The sequence below is a fragment of the Microplitis mediator genome, chromosome 1, assembly GCF_029852145.1.
Source record: "Microplitis mediator isolate UGA2020A chromosome 1, iyMicMedi2.1, whole genome shotgun sequence".
NCBI lineage: Eukaryota > Metazoa > Arthropoda > Insecta > Hymenoptera > Braconidae > Microplitis > Microplitis mediator.
In genome coordinates, this window is record NC_079969.1 from 25,312,827 (window position 1) to 25,326,479 (window position 13,653).

Sequence of the window (13,653 nt, forward strand, 5' to 3'; positions counted from 1 at the left end):
ACCTCGAAATCCTCAACGAATGAAAAATTGTACTCCGGACTTTGAAAAATTTTAGATAGAAAAGGGAGGGAAGAGAATACGTCAAATGAGACTTTTAAGGTTCAAATATGGATAAAATGATTCCTGTATGTTTTGAGTATTTTGAGGCTCTAATCCAGATTATGTTATGCCAATTTAGTACTCAAAGTGGTAAAAGTGGTCATAACTACTCAGAGGACTAAACTAGGATAACTTTTTATACCGTTGTCAATCTTAAAATTCTAAATTGATCCTTATTGAGAACTTTGAGACTTCCCGGGTCAAAAATAAAACTTGATTTAGACTTGGTTTACCAAGTCGTAATTGGGAGCCGTTTTCTACAAGACAAACTCGACTTTTTTTACGGAGGTATGAAATATATTAAGTTTTCGCCTTGGTTTAGACTTAACTGGCTTACTTAGTCACGATTTAAGACGAAAAAGTTTAAATCAAGTCGAAATTGACTTGGTTTAGACTTATTCGACTTAAATTATAAGACGAAAAAGTGAAAACTAAGGTGAAATAATTTTTGTATATAAAGGCGGAAGTAAGGCGAATAAATAACTTTTTTTCGACTTGGTTCAGCAAGTCAAAAGTAAGGTGAATGACTATCGTGCTCGAAGCAAAGGCGAATAAGTTCAAACTAAGATCAAAAAACACAAATAAGTTGAAATAAGTTGAAACTAAGATGAAAAAAGTTCAAAAAGTTGACATAAATTTAATTTAAGTCGAAAAAGTCGAGATCTTATCGAAAAATCGTCGGCAAATCGATAACTTCAAAAGAAAATAAGGCGAAGCGAGCCTGAATCAAGTTTTAATTTTGACCCGGGTTGAATCCGAATTTGTTTTTAAACTCGGGGAGAATAGTAAAAAAACAGGGGTTTTTTTTTCGACTTTTTTTCAAACATCCACCATTTTTTATTTCTAGCTAATTGTGGTAAAGTGTCATGTAAAAGACTTTTCTTTCGAAGATGCCATTTTGGTTTTTTGTTTCAAATTCACCAACCCTGAGATTAACTGTCCGCCGTGAGACACCATTTTTATGAGGCCGACTTTGGCGCCTCCCAGATAGTTGTTAAAAAATTAAATTTAAAAAAAACGCAAGTATTTTTGTACTCTATAAGCTTCAAATAAAAGTTTGAAAAAAAATCATAGCAATATCTTATACAAGGCCTGAAAAGAAAATTTTTGAAAATGTATCTTTTAGCATTCCAAGAAGGTCAAGTACCTAAAATCCGGATTCACTCCGTAGAGTTTCGGAGTTTTTTTAAAAAATCACTCGGCATACGGAGTAAATAAGAAGTTTGTCTTTTCAGTCGAGTGATTTTGGGTGATCTGGATTTTATTTAAATCCGCATTCACTCCGATTCAGAGTTTTAATATTAAAATAAACTCCTCTTCGGAGTAAATTTCACTCCGGGACTAAAGAAATAAACATTCACCCGCTCCAAATTCACTCCGAAAATTTTTTACAGTGTAAAAAAAAAAAATCATTGTTATTATTATTGTTGTTAATTAAAAAAATTGTTTTGTTAATAAAAATGACAATAATAGTAAACTTATAATAAAAATTAAATTGAAAGTTATTGTTTTTATAATTATAACATACATGGATTCGGGCGATTTCTGGTACTATTCCATTTTCCCTCGAGCTAGTTAACGTTTGATGGATTTTTTCTATTGTTACGACGTGAATTTCTGTGTCAGGATTTTCATCTGATGGATGTTTAATCTAAACCATTGAATAAAAACATTTTTCCTTTTTAATCAATCAATTAGAACAAAGGAAATTGTCGAAAACAAATAAAACAAAGGTTTCAAATTTTTTTAAAACATTTTTTGTTGCATCATAGCTTTGGGTTAAAATGATATAAATTCAATTATTGCCTCTAAATGAAGGCCAAAAAAAATAATAATTTTTTAAGCCAATAAAATTATTTCGAGTCCGCCTCTATTAAACCGACACTTGAAAAAGTCAAAAAAATATCTTGTCTAAGAGTTAAAATTAAAAAACGACTTGAAAAGTTTGTCTAGGATAAAAAAATATTTAAAGATCGACAAAGAGCAGAAAAAAAAATCCTAAAATTTTTCTTCACCTTTTTTTTATTGCTCTAAAAAAAAATCACAGCTCAATTCCCGACATAGCATTTGAAAGCTCAGAGTTTGAGCTTTGGAACAGTTTCTTTAGAAATTTTTTTACCCACCGGTACTTTTTATTTTTATAAAGTTATTCAAGTTTAAAGTAAGAGTCGTATACTTAAAGCTTTGATCTCAGTAAAATGAGAATAAATTATTGTAAGTGATATTTTAATGACAAAAAAAAGAAATAATAAAATTGTTTAAGTAATTTAAAAGCTTTGGTGGTAATTTAAAATAATTTATTTACCACAGAGACAATTTTACTCTTTACTGAAATATCTCCATCATGGTCATTCGATTCAAGTGTAAGTGTATCATTTGGGTCATGGATAACTGAGGCTCCACCGGAAACTGAGGTTCCCTCACGGGATTGCCGGATGTCGAGAGGCTGAAAGGTGACGGCAGTCGTGGTTTCATGATACTCAGTCGCTGCTCGAGAATGAGGTCGAGATGCAACGACTATCGAAACTAAATTCTTCACAGTCTCCGAGTTTGATGAAGATGTTGACGTTGATGTGGTTAAAGAAGACGTTGCCGTAATTCCACTAATGCCAGAGGTCGTAGTAGTTGTGATAGATGTTGACATCTCATCAATTTTATACTCCGATATTTCTTTATCATCTTCGTCTCCATTTTCATTCTCATCCGCATCCTTTACCGCATTTATGTCATCGCCTACGTCTTCACTTACATCTAAATCAACATTTCCATCTTCATCTTCATCTCCATTATTATTTTGCTCCAATTCTTCATCATCATCATCATCATCATCATCATCATCATCCTCCTCATCATCGTGACATACAAGCGAATGGAAGAATTTATTAGGAGAATTTATGGAAGAGCATGCTCTCGATTCAATATCAATCTGTAACTCGGTCGAATAATCTCGATCGTAAGCCTTGAAAAAAATAACAACAGCAATAGTAATAAAAAAAAGGGAGTAAAATGATTAAGAAAAAATTAAATCGTTAACAGCAGTACCAGAGATACATCCGGACTATCGTGTTCATCAAAAGCAATAGCTTGAATACCACCAGTGTCTCTGTGGTTAGGACTTATAACTTCCCTTATCGCTTCATCAGCTGAGCTGCTCTCATTAGAGACAACTGAAGAGCCTGAAGCTGGATTACGAGTCAAAGGATCATCACTGTCTAGCTCACGACCCGAGGCTATATCATCAGAACTCGTTTCTTTATCCAAGTCTGTTGAATTTGTCGCACTTGACAGTACTGTTACTGGTATCTTGCGATCATAAAAATCATTATTTTTTATTGTTATTATTATCATTATGCCTTGGTCTTATATACTTATGAACTTTATAATCTACAAGTATTCTTTAATGTAATTAGTTAAACTTTTTTAAATATCCCAACTTGTTTAATAAATTAAATTTTTATTTACTATCCAAAAGATAAAAGAAAGTCATTATTAATTACACGCTTATATTTAATGCTAATGATCATCATCAGATTATGGTAGAATTTTAAACATTGATAGGGTGAATACCCAATGCCGAGTCGCCTTGAAAACTAGACCTTTGTTAAATTATTTTTTATAAATTTATAAGCCACAAAAATGTTTTTTTATTCTTTGATATTTGAACTTTAATTCTGTGGTTATAATTATTGATGAATAATTAAATAAAAGTAAATTAATTTTTGGTAAAATACTAGAGAGGAACTTGGAGAATTTTTATTGAAATAATGACTATATAAAAAAAAATAATCGGGTTTACTATAAATCTATCTAATTAGTAAAAAATTGATAATTGTCTGTCTTAAAGTCATTATATGAATTGAATATATAGAGAGTCTGGATACCGGTATACCACTATGACATCTCGGGTCAAAAATAAAACGACAGACTTGTATATTTACTGTTTTCGGAAAATATTGTTTTTGTAAAAAAATAGTATGACATCAATTTGATTTTTTTTCTTATCAATTAACAATGAAAGCACTCCCATTGTTGAATTACTTCATATATATTTCAATAATCAACTTAAAAATATATTTACAATTTTTTAAATTCAATTAACTTTTAACAGTTAATTGATACTTTTTTAATTTCCCTAGCGATTACAAATTACGGTAATTCACGGTAAAAAATAGCGCATTTTACAGCAAATTTACGGTGAAATTGCGACAACTCTCCGTAAATTTGTGGTAACGTGACAGTATTTTACCGCCAAATGAATTACTTTACGGTAAAATACCGCATTTGCGGTAATTTACGGTAATTCTTCTGAATACCGTAAATTACAGTATTTTGCCGGAAATTACCGTACACAGAGAAAAAATAATGGTAATAATTACGATTCTGTATAGTAACCAGTCCTGTTTTTTAAAACATAGGAATCGATACACGGAGAGAAATTTATGGTAACCGTTCCTAGTACGTTTATGAAATATCATGCCATACCGTTATGGTAATGATTACTTGGAATTATGGGATATACGCCCATACTTTCTGGGAAAAGTTCTCATAAGTATGGGAATAATTCCCATCATTATGGTAACAATTCCCATATCGCATGTGAAATAATTATGGTAATGATTACCATAATATTATGGTCATCGTTCCCATAATATTATAGTAATCGTTACTATAATATTATGGTAATGACTCCCATATATTATAGTAATCGTTACCATAATATTATGGTAACCATTACCATAATATTATGGTAACGGTTACTATAATTGACATTTCAATAAAACCGGTTATCATACATTATGGGAACCATTCCCATAATTTATTGTAATCGTTACCATAAATTTCTCTCCGTGTACTATGTCAAATAAATAATACGGCTAAAAAACTTGCGTTATCATGCTACATGGTAATAATTACTATGTTATATTGGAGAATATACCATTCACTTCTCTCCGTGTAGTATACCGTAATTAGCTGCAAATTACTATAAGGTGCGGCAAATTTACAGTAAATTACGGTATTTTGCGGTAAAATACGGTAATTTACCATAATTCGGATCTGCTAGGGCTATTACTTCAAACAATATATAATTGCTTTTTTAAAAATATCTTCTTTGGAATTAAAACTAGGTTAAATCTTTTACTTTGAAGTTAATACTAAATAATGATTAACAAATGAAAAATGAGAAATCGATTTGGTATTAAATTCAAAAATTTTCTCTCTTTTAGGGGAGGGTGGGGCAGAGCGGCCCCCCTGAAATTTTAATCAAAAAAAAAATTTTTTTTTTTTCGACTAATTACTATAAATCCGATATGTTTGCGCATTTTTAGCCCTACGCATGACATTTGGGGCAAAATGGACAAGCCCAAAATTTTGAAAAAGGGATTTTTTCATATTTTTATCGTCAAATTATAGAAAAATTATTATAATTCCACATTTCTAGCCCTACGCATAACACCTGGGGAAAATGGACCAGCCGAAACTTCCGAAAAAATTATTTTTTCTTATTTTTCGGCCGTTTCTCTATGTAAGAGGCAAATTTGGTCACTAAAAATTTATAAAAATTAAATTTTTTTTTTTAGTTGATAAATTTTTGAAATAAAGTAAAACTATAGAATTGATTTTTTTTTTTTATTAAATAACAATTAGTAATTAAGGTAATCGAGAGTGAACGATTTATTACACTTTAAAAAATTTTTTTCGAGTAATATAAAACCAAAAATAGTTGTCAAGAGAAAGAAATACATTCTCAATGATGAAAACAATTTAAAAAAAAAAAAAACGAAAAAAAAAATTTTTTATCACTTTTTGAAGGTGGGCCGCTCTGCCCCACAAAAAAAAAAATTGTTTTTTCAGAATTTTGGCAAAATTTCCATAAATTTGTTCGAAATAGGACAAAAGTAAAGTGATCTTATGGTTGAAAGCCACAAACAATAATAATTGGCTTAGGGGGGCCGCTCTGCCCCACCCTCCCCTATATCAATTAAATAAATTAAATTCTTTGTGGTTTTAATATTTATGACATTTATCATCTCGAAATTTAAAGTAATGTAATAATATAGTATATAATTAAGTTAATTTATATTTATTTTTGGCTGAAAGCGTACGTCTTTACTCTAAAAACCGAGAACCAATTATAGACAATATATGAAAATTTTCATAATTGATTACTTTAAAAATAAAACTGTTGTTTCGATTCTACATCGCTCTGGAAATTTATTAATAATTGAGACTTGATTATAAAGTCGCTATCCGCCACAATCATTTAATAATTAATTACCGTTTTGCTCAGGGTAACGTTTGTATTATTCGATATAGTCATGCTATAATTAATTTAGTTATTTTATTAAAATATTCGTTGAACGATCGAGCCAAATTAACGTTAAGGCTATTCTTAGTTGGTACCCCACCCCCCTCAATTTTTGAAAATGTTCAAAGACCTGGAACTGTCACAACCGTACACTGAGAAAGTATTTATTTGAACCGACTAAGATTTATTTGAACAAAAGATATCGTATATTCAAATATGGCCGAACAAGTATTTTTCAACTATTTCACTCACACACAAATATTTCTACACTCTTTTAATTACACCGAAATAGTTAAAATTAAATTTTAAAAAAACAAACTGGCATATATTGAATTTATTAAGAAACAATTTGAACCCAACATTTGTTTGAACCCAGGGACTAATGTGAAATTTTGAAAACATCAATATTTTTTTTTTGCATATTTCGATAGCTTATACCTTCAAAAATAACATACTACAATTTCTAGTGCATATCTCGAATAGTTTTTTTGAGTTACAGCCATTTGAAAAGCAGCCGCTCATCGGTTGTCGAAAATACATTTTTCAAAATCGCTGCATCTATAACTCGAAAACAAATCATCCGATTGATTTGATTTGAATTGCAGTTTTTTTTATATATATTTCTACGTACCATAAACCTCCATTTTTCCGATCGAATCAAAAATGTAATTTTGGCAGGCCAAAAATTTTCAAATTTTCGCGCGAAATTTGAATTTTTTTTTTAACTCCGCTATTTTGTTAAATGTCAATTTTTTTCTTAACCCGAGGGTCATGGTACGGGAAGTACCTTCTAGTTTAATAAACTTTTTGGTTTTTTTGATTCCATGCACTGGGGAGGCCGCTATCACTGCAGCAGTGGGGGGACTTTTTTTTGGAGCCTTGGGAGATTGTGAATAACTTGCTTAATTTTGAATTTTTTGGGTCAAAAATTTTATTTTGTATTCATTATATATCCACAAATATTTCCTTAAGACATTAAAATATTCCATGTAGAAGTTTTCTTTAAAAAAATTCCCAAAAATCATCTTTTTTCAGGCAATCACATTAGTGATCCCCCTTAAAGATCTCAATAATAAATACCCGGGTCAAAAATAAAACTTGGTTCAGGCTCGCTTCGCTTTATTTTCTTTTGAAGTGATCGATTTGCCGACGATTTTTCGATAAGATCTCGACTTTTTCGACTTAAATTAAATTTTTTTCAACTTTTTGAACTTTTTTCATCTTAGTTTCAACTTATTTCAACTTATTTGTGTGTTTTGATCTTAGTTTGAACTTATTCGCCTTTGCTTCGAGCACGATAGTCATTCACCTTACTTTTGACTTGCTGAACCAAGTCGAAAAAAAGTTATTTATTCGCCTTACTTCCGCCTTTATATACAAAAATTATTTCACCTTAGTTTTGACTTTTTCGTCTTATAATTTAAGTCGAATAAGTCTAAATCAAGTCATTTTCGACTTGATTTAGACTTTATTGCCTTATATTTTAAGTCGAATAAGTCTACATCAAGTCAATTTCGACTTGATCTTGACTTTTTCGTCTTAAGATTTAAGTCAAATAAGTCTAAACCAAGTCAATTTCGACTTGATTTAAACTTTTTCGTCTTAAATCGTGACTAAGTAAGCCAGTTAAGTCTAAACCAAGGCGAAAACTTAATATATTTCATACCTCCGTAAAAAAAGTCGAGTTTGTCTTGTGAAAAACGGCTCCCAATTACGACTTGGTAAACCAAGTCTCAATCAAGTTTTATTTTTGACCCGGGTATTGTTATCTAAGATTATAATTATTGGTTCACATTATGAGTGATCATTTAAATTGTTAATAGTTATTGTTATTCGGGGATGGGAATAGTTATCACCAGCAATTATTGTCAGTAGCTTGGGCGATAAATAATTAAAAAGTAATTACTATACCATTATAAGTTACCGATGACAATCATTAGCATAAAATTACCAGCGTGGATTATAATGGACTTTGGAGAGAGATTAATATTAATTGAATATGAAAATACCTGATCGATAGAATTCCTTCTAGACGGATTAGATTCATGTGTAATAATATCAAAGGACTTGGTAATAATGGAAGCACTCCGATGCGAATTATCCTCATTGACCTCATGATCTTGAAGCGGCTCGTTGTCTCTATCATTGGACGAGTCACTTGAGACCCCATACGGTTCTCGATCGCGACCTTAGTGTCACAAGGAATTGAATTACGTGAGAAATGAAATTACTACAGAAGCGAACAGAGAAATCGAATCAATCTCCTTTACTTTGGCTTTGTCGCGAACAACCTCCTCCCTTACTTTCTCAGCCCCCATTCCATCCCCATCCCCTTTACTCTCTTTCTCTTTCTCTCTGTCTCTCCCTCTCTTACTCCTTTCTATACCTCACTTTAACGTAACTTGGTTTATTGCGTTTCCACAACCGAGGGCTGTCTCGACGAGGGAATTCGATAACAATATCCACCAGAACGCTTAACTTTTTAAAAATCTTCACTTACTTTCTCTACGCCACGTACATCATGTCAACATTTTTTTAAAAAAAAACTAAACTGTTTTTATTTTATACTAAATTTTAAAAAAATATTTTTTGCCCGCTAAGTATATATTCAAAGTTAAAAGTTAAATTTAAATTTAAATCAGAGTTCGTCGACACGGTCGTTAGACTTGACCAGCGAATTATCGATTTACACGAACACGTAAACTCACGATCGTCTCTCCGGGTATTTACATGTGCATACAACAATATTGTCCAGCTAACACAGGAGCCTGGGGTTAAGAACCTTACGCTCCAATTCTATTCCTACACTATTTACCGATCGTTATTTTGCTCATTAATACTTTTTTATTTTATTATGATTATTATCTACTGCAATTATCAATAAATATTCATTATTATTCTACATGATCCTTGTGACAATTTCATCATTTAGAGACGTAATAATTTCATTAACTACGTCTTTAATTTTTAAACCACGCAGCGCGCGAATTTTAAATTATCGGAATTTTTTTAAATTTTAAAATCTTTTGAGCGAAATATTTTTTTTGTTCGTTAATAGAAATGAAAAAATAGTTTTAATTTAAAAAATAAAATTTTTTACCCAAGTAGTGAGTTGATAGATCAGTTAAGTTATTGATACAATGGGTAGAAATTTGTGCTGAGTTACATCGATTCTTTTCATTCAATTCCTCATCGATGTTTGTTTTATTTCTGAAACACATAAAAGTAATCAATTAGTAGGATTAATTTATTCATTATAAATTTAATTGATAAAAGATTTATGTTTAAAAAGAAAAAAAAAATAAAAACATACAGTTGATTGCATTGATTAGGAGTTATCGAAATAATAGGCGTAGTAACAAGACCCGGAAGCTCAGAATTAATTGATAAATCCCCATTAGTTTCGATATCAATAGGCCGTCTGCGTCGAAAAGCGCAAGGGCAGCAGTGGAAAAGTGATTTTTTAATAATTTCCACATCGTTACATGATTTTATAAACGAGTGTTTGCTATCCTTGTCCTTGGATTCACTCGGCCAGACACAATATTTTAATATCATCATTCCAATTTTAACTCTCTCTCCAATTATTACTGTATTTATTTTATTCTATTTTTATTTTATTTATATACATTTTCACTGTCCAATGTCTATCGATCTGTGGGTTTTGTCACCCTTAATCCCCACTAAATTTATTACGGTCATTGTCATTCTTAAAAATTTATTAAACTTTACGAGAAAATAATATTTCTTCAATAATAAAATTAATTTTTTCAAATGAGTGTGAATGTATCAGACATCAGACAAATTTTAAATAGAGTAAATAATTTTAAAAAATGCACTTATTAATTTCCAATTTTTTAAATGCGCATTTTTTAAAATTTTATTTTTTAAATTATTTACTCTATTTATTAATAATTTTAAATTTCTCTCTGCTACATTCAGACTCATTTAAAAAAAAAATTATCGATACCCTCGACAAAAATATTTCAATTTTCATGAAAAGAAAACAATAAAGAAAAATCTAGTACTCGGTGTGTAAAAAATAATTAAATTTATAGTATAAAATAAAATATTTTTTTCGCAACAAATATAAAATACAAGTATACAAGTTGTAATGCTACGTTGTGACTAGTGTTAAGAAAAATATGTATAAAAAAAATAATATTTCTAGTTAGACATATACCGGACAGTAAAACACGCACGACTGGCCGCTAGTAAGCGTCGCGACGCTGACCACCACCAGTCAGGGTTCACCCCACGTCTCCTTCACCTTTCTACTTGCTCGAATACTCTGACTCTTTCTCTTTTTCTTTTCTCTTTGTTTCACCTGTACACCCACACACGTGTACCCACACCCACACCCACCCATTTCCACACATACTCTTTACTTATATTACACACGTAATAGCTTGCCTAGACCTACACCCCCACATACTTTGCGTCCAGTTTAACCAGCCACCACTTAAAGTCCCGGTGCGACCACTGACTTGCTCTTATTCACCCTCGGCTCTTTTATTTCATTCGAATGCCGGCGACAATCTAATTCGTCATTATTCCCTCAGATAAATTAAAACCTGTTCATTAAACTCATTACCTCCAATTACTTTTTAAATTTTAAATTATTTACTCCCCAACCCCAATGATTCATTCAAAAATTTATTGTACTCATTTGATTTTATCTAGTGTCCAAATGAAATAAAAAATTAATTTAAAAATTATTTTTGGTTAAATAAATTATTTAACTACGATCGATATTCCCCGTAGACTAAATAAATATATATAAAAGGTAAAACGAAAGGATAAAAAAAAACGTACATACGTTAGTTTCTCAGCAGCGATATCGAGTATAAAAAAACGTACATACAGAATAGGAAAAGTTGAACCTGTATGTGAGGTTGGTAACCGGGTAGGCCGCAAGAGTAAATTATTCAACGGAGAGGAACGTACGATAAGAGGTGCCGATTCAACCTAATGGGTCCCGCATGTCTATATGTCGATGTCTATGTCCGTTCACGTATACCAGCGCATCCAAGTGTCTTTAAATGTAATGTATATTCGATAAATAGATACTGAACGCCGCTCAACACTTAAATACGTAACAATGTTGTGAGCATTAAAAATATATAAATTATATAAGAGTATAAGTGTAGGGTAAACGAGCTTGTGATAAAAAATATACGTCTCCTTGACAGCGATAAATTATATATAATTTAAGCAGCTATAGTTCAAAGACAAGATTTGGTTATCTTTTAATAATTACATGAACTAAGGAATTTAACCCTGGATTATTGGTGTCATTAATTGGGCCAAGGCTCACTTATCAGATATTTCAAAACCCGGTTTTTAGATTTTTGTATTTAATTCGGGGCTAGAGCAGTCGGATATTTTTATGTATCGGATTCGGATAAAACACGCGATTGTACAATAACCATTATAATAGAGAGTAAATCGTTGCTTTAATTTAGTTTAAGTTTTATTATTTTTTATTGCCATCATTGTAATAAAAGCTAAATGGTCTGGAGGTATTTTATTATTATTATTATTAATAATAGAATTATTATCATTATTATTATTGGAATTGTTAGTATGTTTTTTTTTGTGACTTACATTTTGATGACTACTGGCGAACTGGAAATCCTTCTCGAATAAGAATCAATTGTTTGAACTGGAGTAAACGGTTTTCCATATGACGCTGGTACGGATTTACATCTAGATTCAATCTGGGTGGTAAAAACAAAATTTTTTTTTTATTTATGTGACTATTTAAAAAATTCCCTGGCGGATCAAAATTATGGTATTCGGAAATTTTACGGTAAACATCCGATATTTTACGACAAAAGTATGGTATTTAACAGCAAACTCGCGGTATTTTTACCGTAAATTTGAAATCAGAAGACGGTAATTAACGTAAAATTGCGGCAAGCCTGAGGTATTTTACCGTAAAGTAAAGTATTAGACTGTAAAAATCTGTAGAAACAAAAAAACATACGGTGCTTACGGTAAAAAATACCGCCCATTGCGGTTAAATTACCGCAGAGATACCGTATTTTACGGTAAATTACCGTAATTCAGATCCACAAAAGATTAATTTATTAATTCATTTGTAACTTCCCGTTATGTAACTTAAAAAATATTGAAAGAAGGGAAGTTATTGATGAAGAGCTAAAAAATTTACAAGTATCAATGTTCTCGAGCACCCTGAGCTCGAAAACTATGGTAAGTTTTGAGGTTGGCCCATAGGGTTAACCATTTTTCGGATTTTTTTTAAACGATTTCACTTTTAAATGATTTATTTATTATTTTGAAGCTACACGGAGAGAAATTTATGGTAACTGTTCCTAGTACGAATATGAAATATCATCCCATACGTTATGGTAATGATTACTTGGAATTATGGGATATACGCCCATACTTTCTGAGAAAAGTTCTCATAAGTATGGGAATAATTCCCATAAGTATGGTAACAATTCCCATATCGCATGTGAAAGAATTATAGTACCCATTACCATAATATTATGGTAACCGTTACCATTATACTATGGTAAACGTAGCTATAATATTATGGTAATGGTAACTATATATTATGGTAACGGTTGCTATATATATTATGGTAAAGGTTACCATAACGTTATAGTAATAGTTTCTATAATATTATGGCAATGGTTACCATTTTATATAGTAATGGTTACCAAAATGTTATGGTAATGGTTACCAAAATGTTATGGTAATGGTTACCATAATGTTATAGTAATGGTTACCATATATTATGGTAATGGTTGTCATATATTATGGTAACGATTACTATAATAGCATTGTAATGGTTACCATATTATATGGTAATGTTTACCAAAATGTTATGGCAATGGTTACCATATATTATGGTAATGGTTGTCATATATTATGGTAACGATTACTATAATAGCATGGTAATGGTTACCATATATTATGGTAATGGTTGTCATATATTATGGTAACGATTACTATAATAGCATTGTAATGGTTACCATATTATATGGTAATGTTTACCAAAATGTTATGGCAATGGTTACCATATATTATGGTAATGGTTGTCATATATTATGGTAACGATTACTATAATAGCATGGTAATGGTTACCATATTATATGGTAATGTTTACCAAAATGTTATGGCAATGGTTACCATATATTATGGTAATGGTTGTCATATATTATGGTAACGATTACTATAATAGCATGGTAATGGTTACCATATTATATGGTAATGTT

General features: G+C 30.8%; 1 protein-coding gene across 1 annotated transcript in view; it reads right to left on the reverse strand.

Annotated features, from left to right (window-relative positions):
- The window catches only part of LOC130669739 (uncharacterized), a 45,859-nt gene that overhangs the window by 4,397 nt on the left and 27,809 nt on the right, over positions 1-13,653 (reverse strand). Inside the window, exons 15-20 of the mRNA XM_057472785.1 lie at positions 12,014-12,126; positions 9,507-9,616; positions 8,416-8,594; positions 3,142-3,402; positions 2,405-3,058; positions 1,628-1,750 (exon numbers count right to left, since the gene is read on the reverse strand). Coding sequence (XP_057328768.1) covers positions 1,628-1,750; positions 2,405-3,058; positions 3,142-3,402; positions 8,416-8,594; positions 9,507-9,616; positions 12,014-12,126 — 1,440 coding nt within the window. The remainder of the gene's footprint in view (positions 1-1,627; positions 1,751-2,404; positions 3,059-3,141; positions 3,403-8,415; positions 8,595-9,506; positions 9,617-12,013; positions 12,127-13,653) is intronic.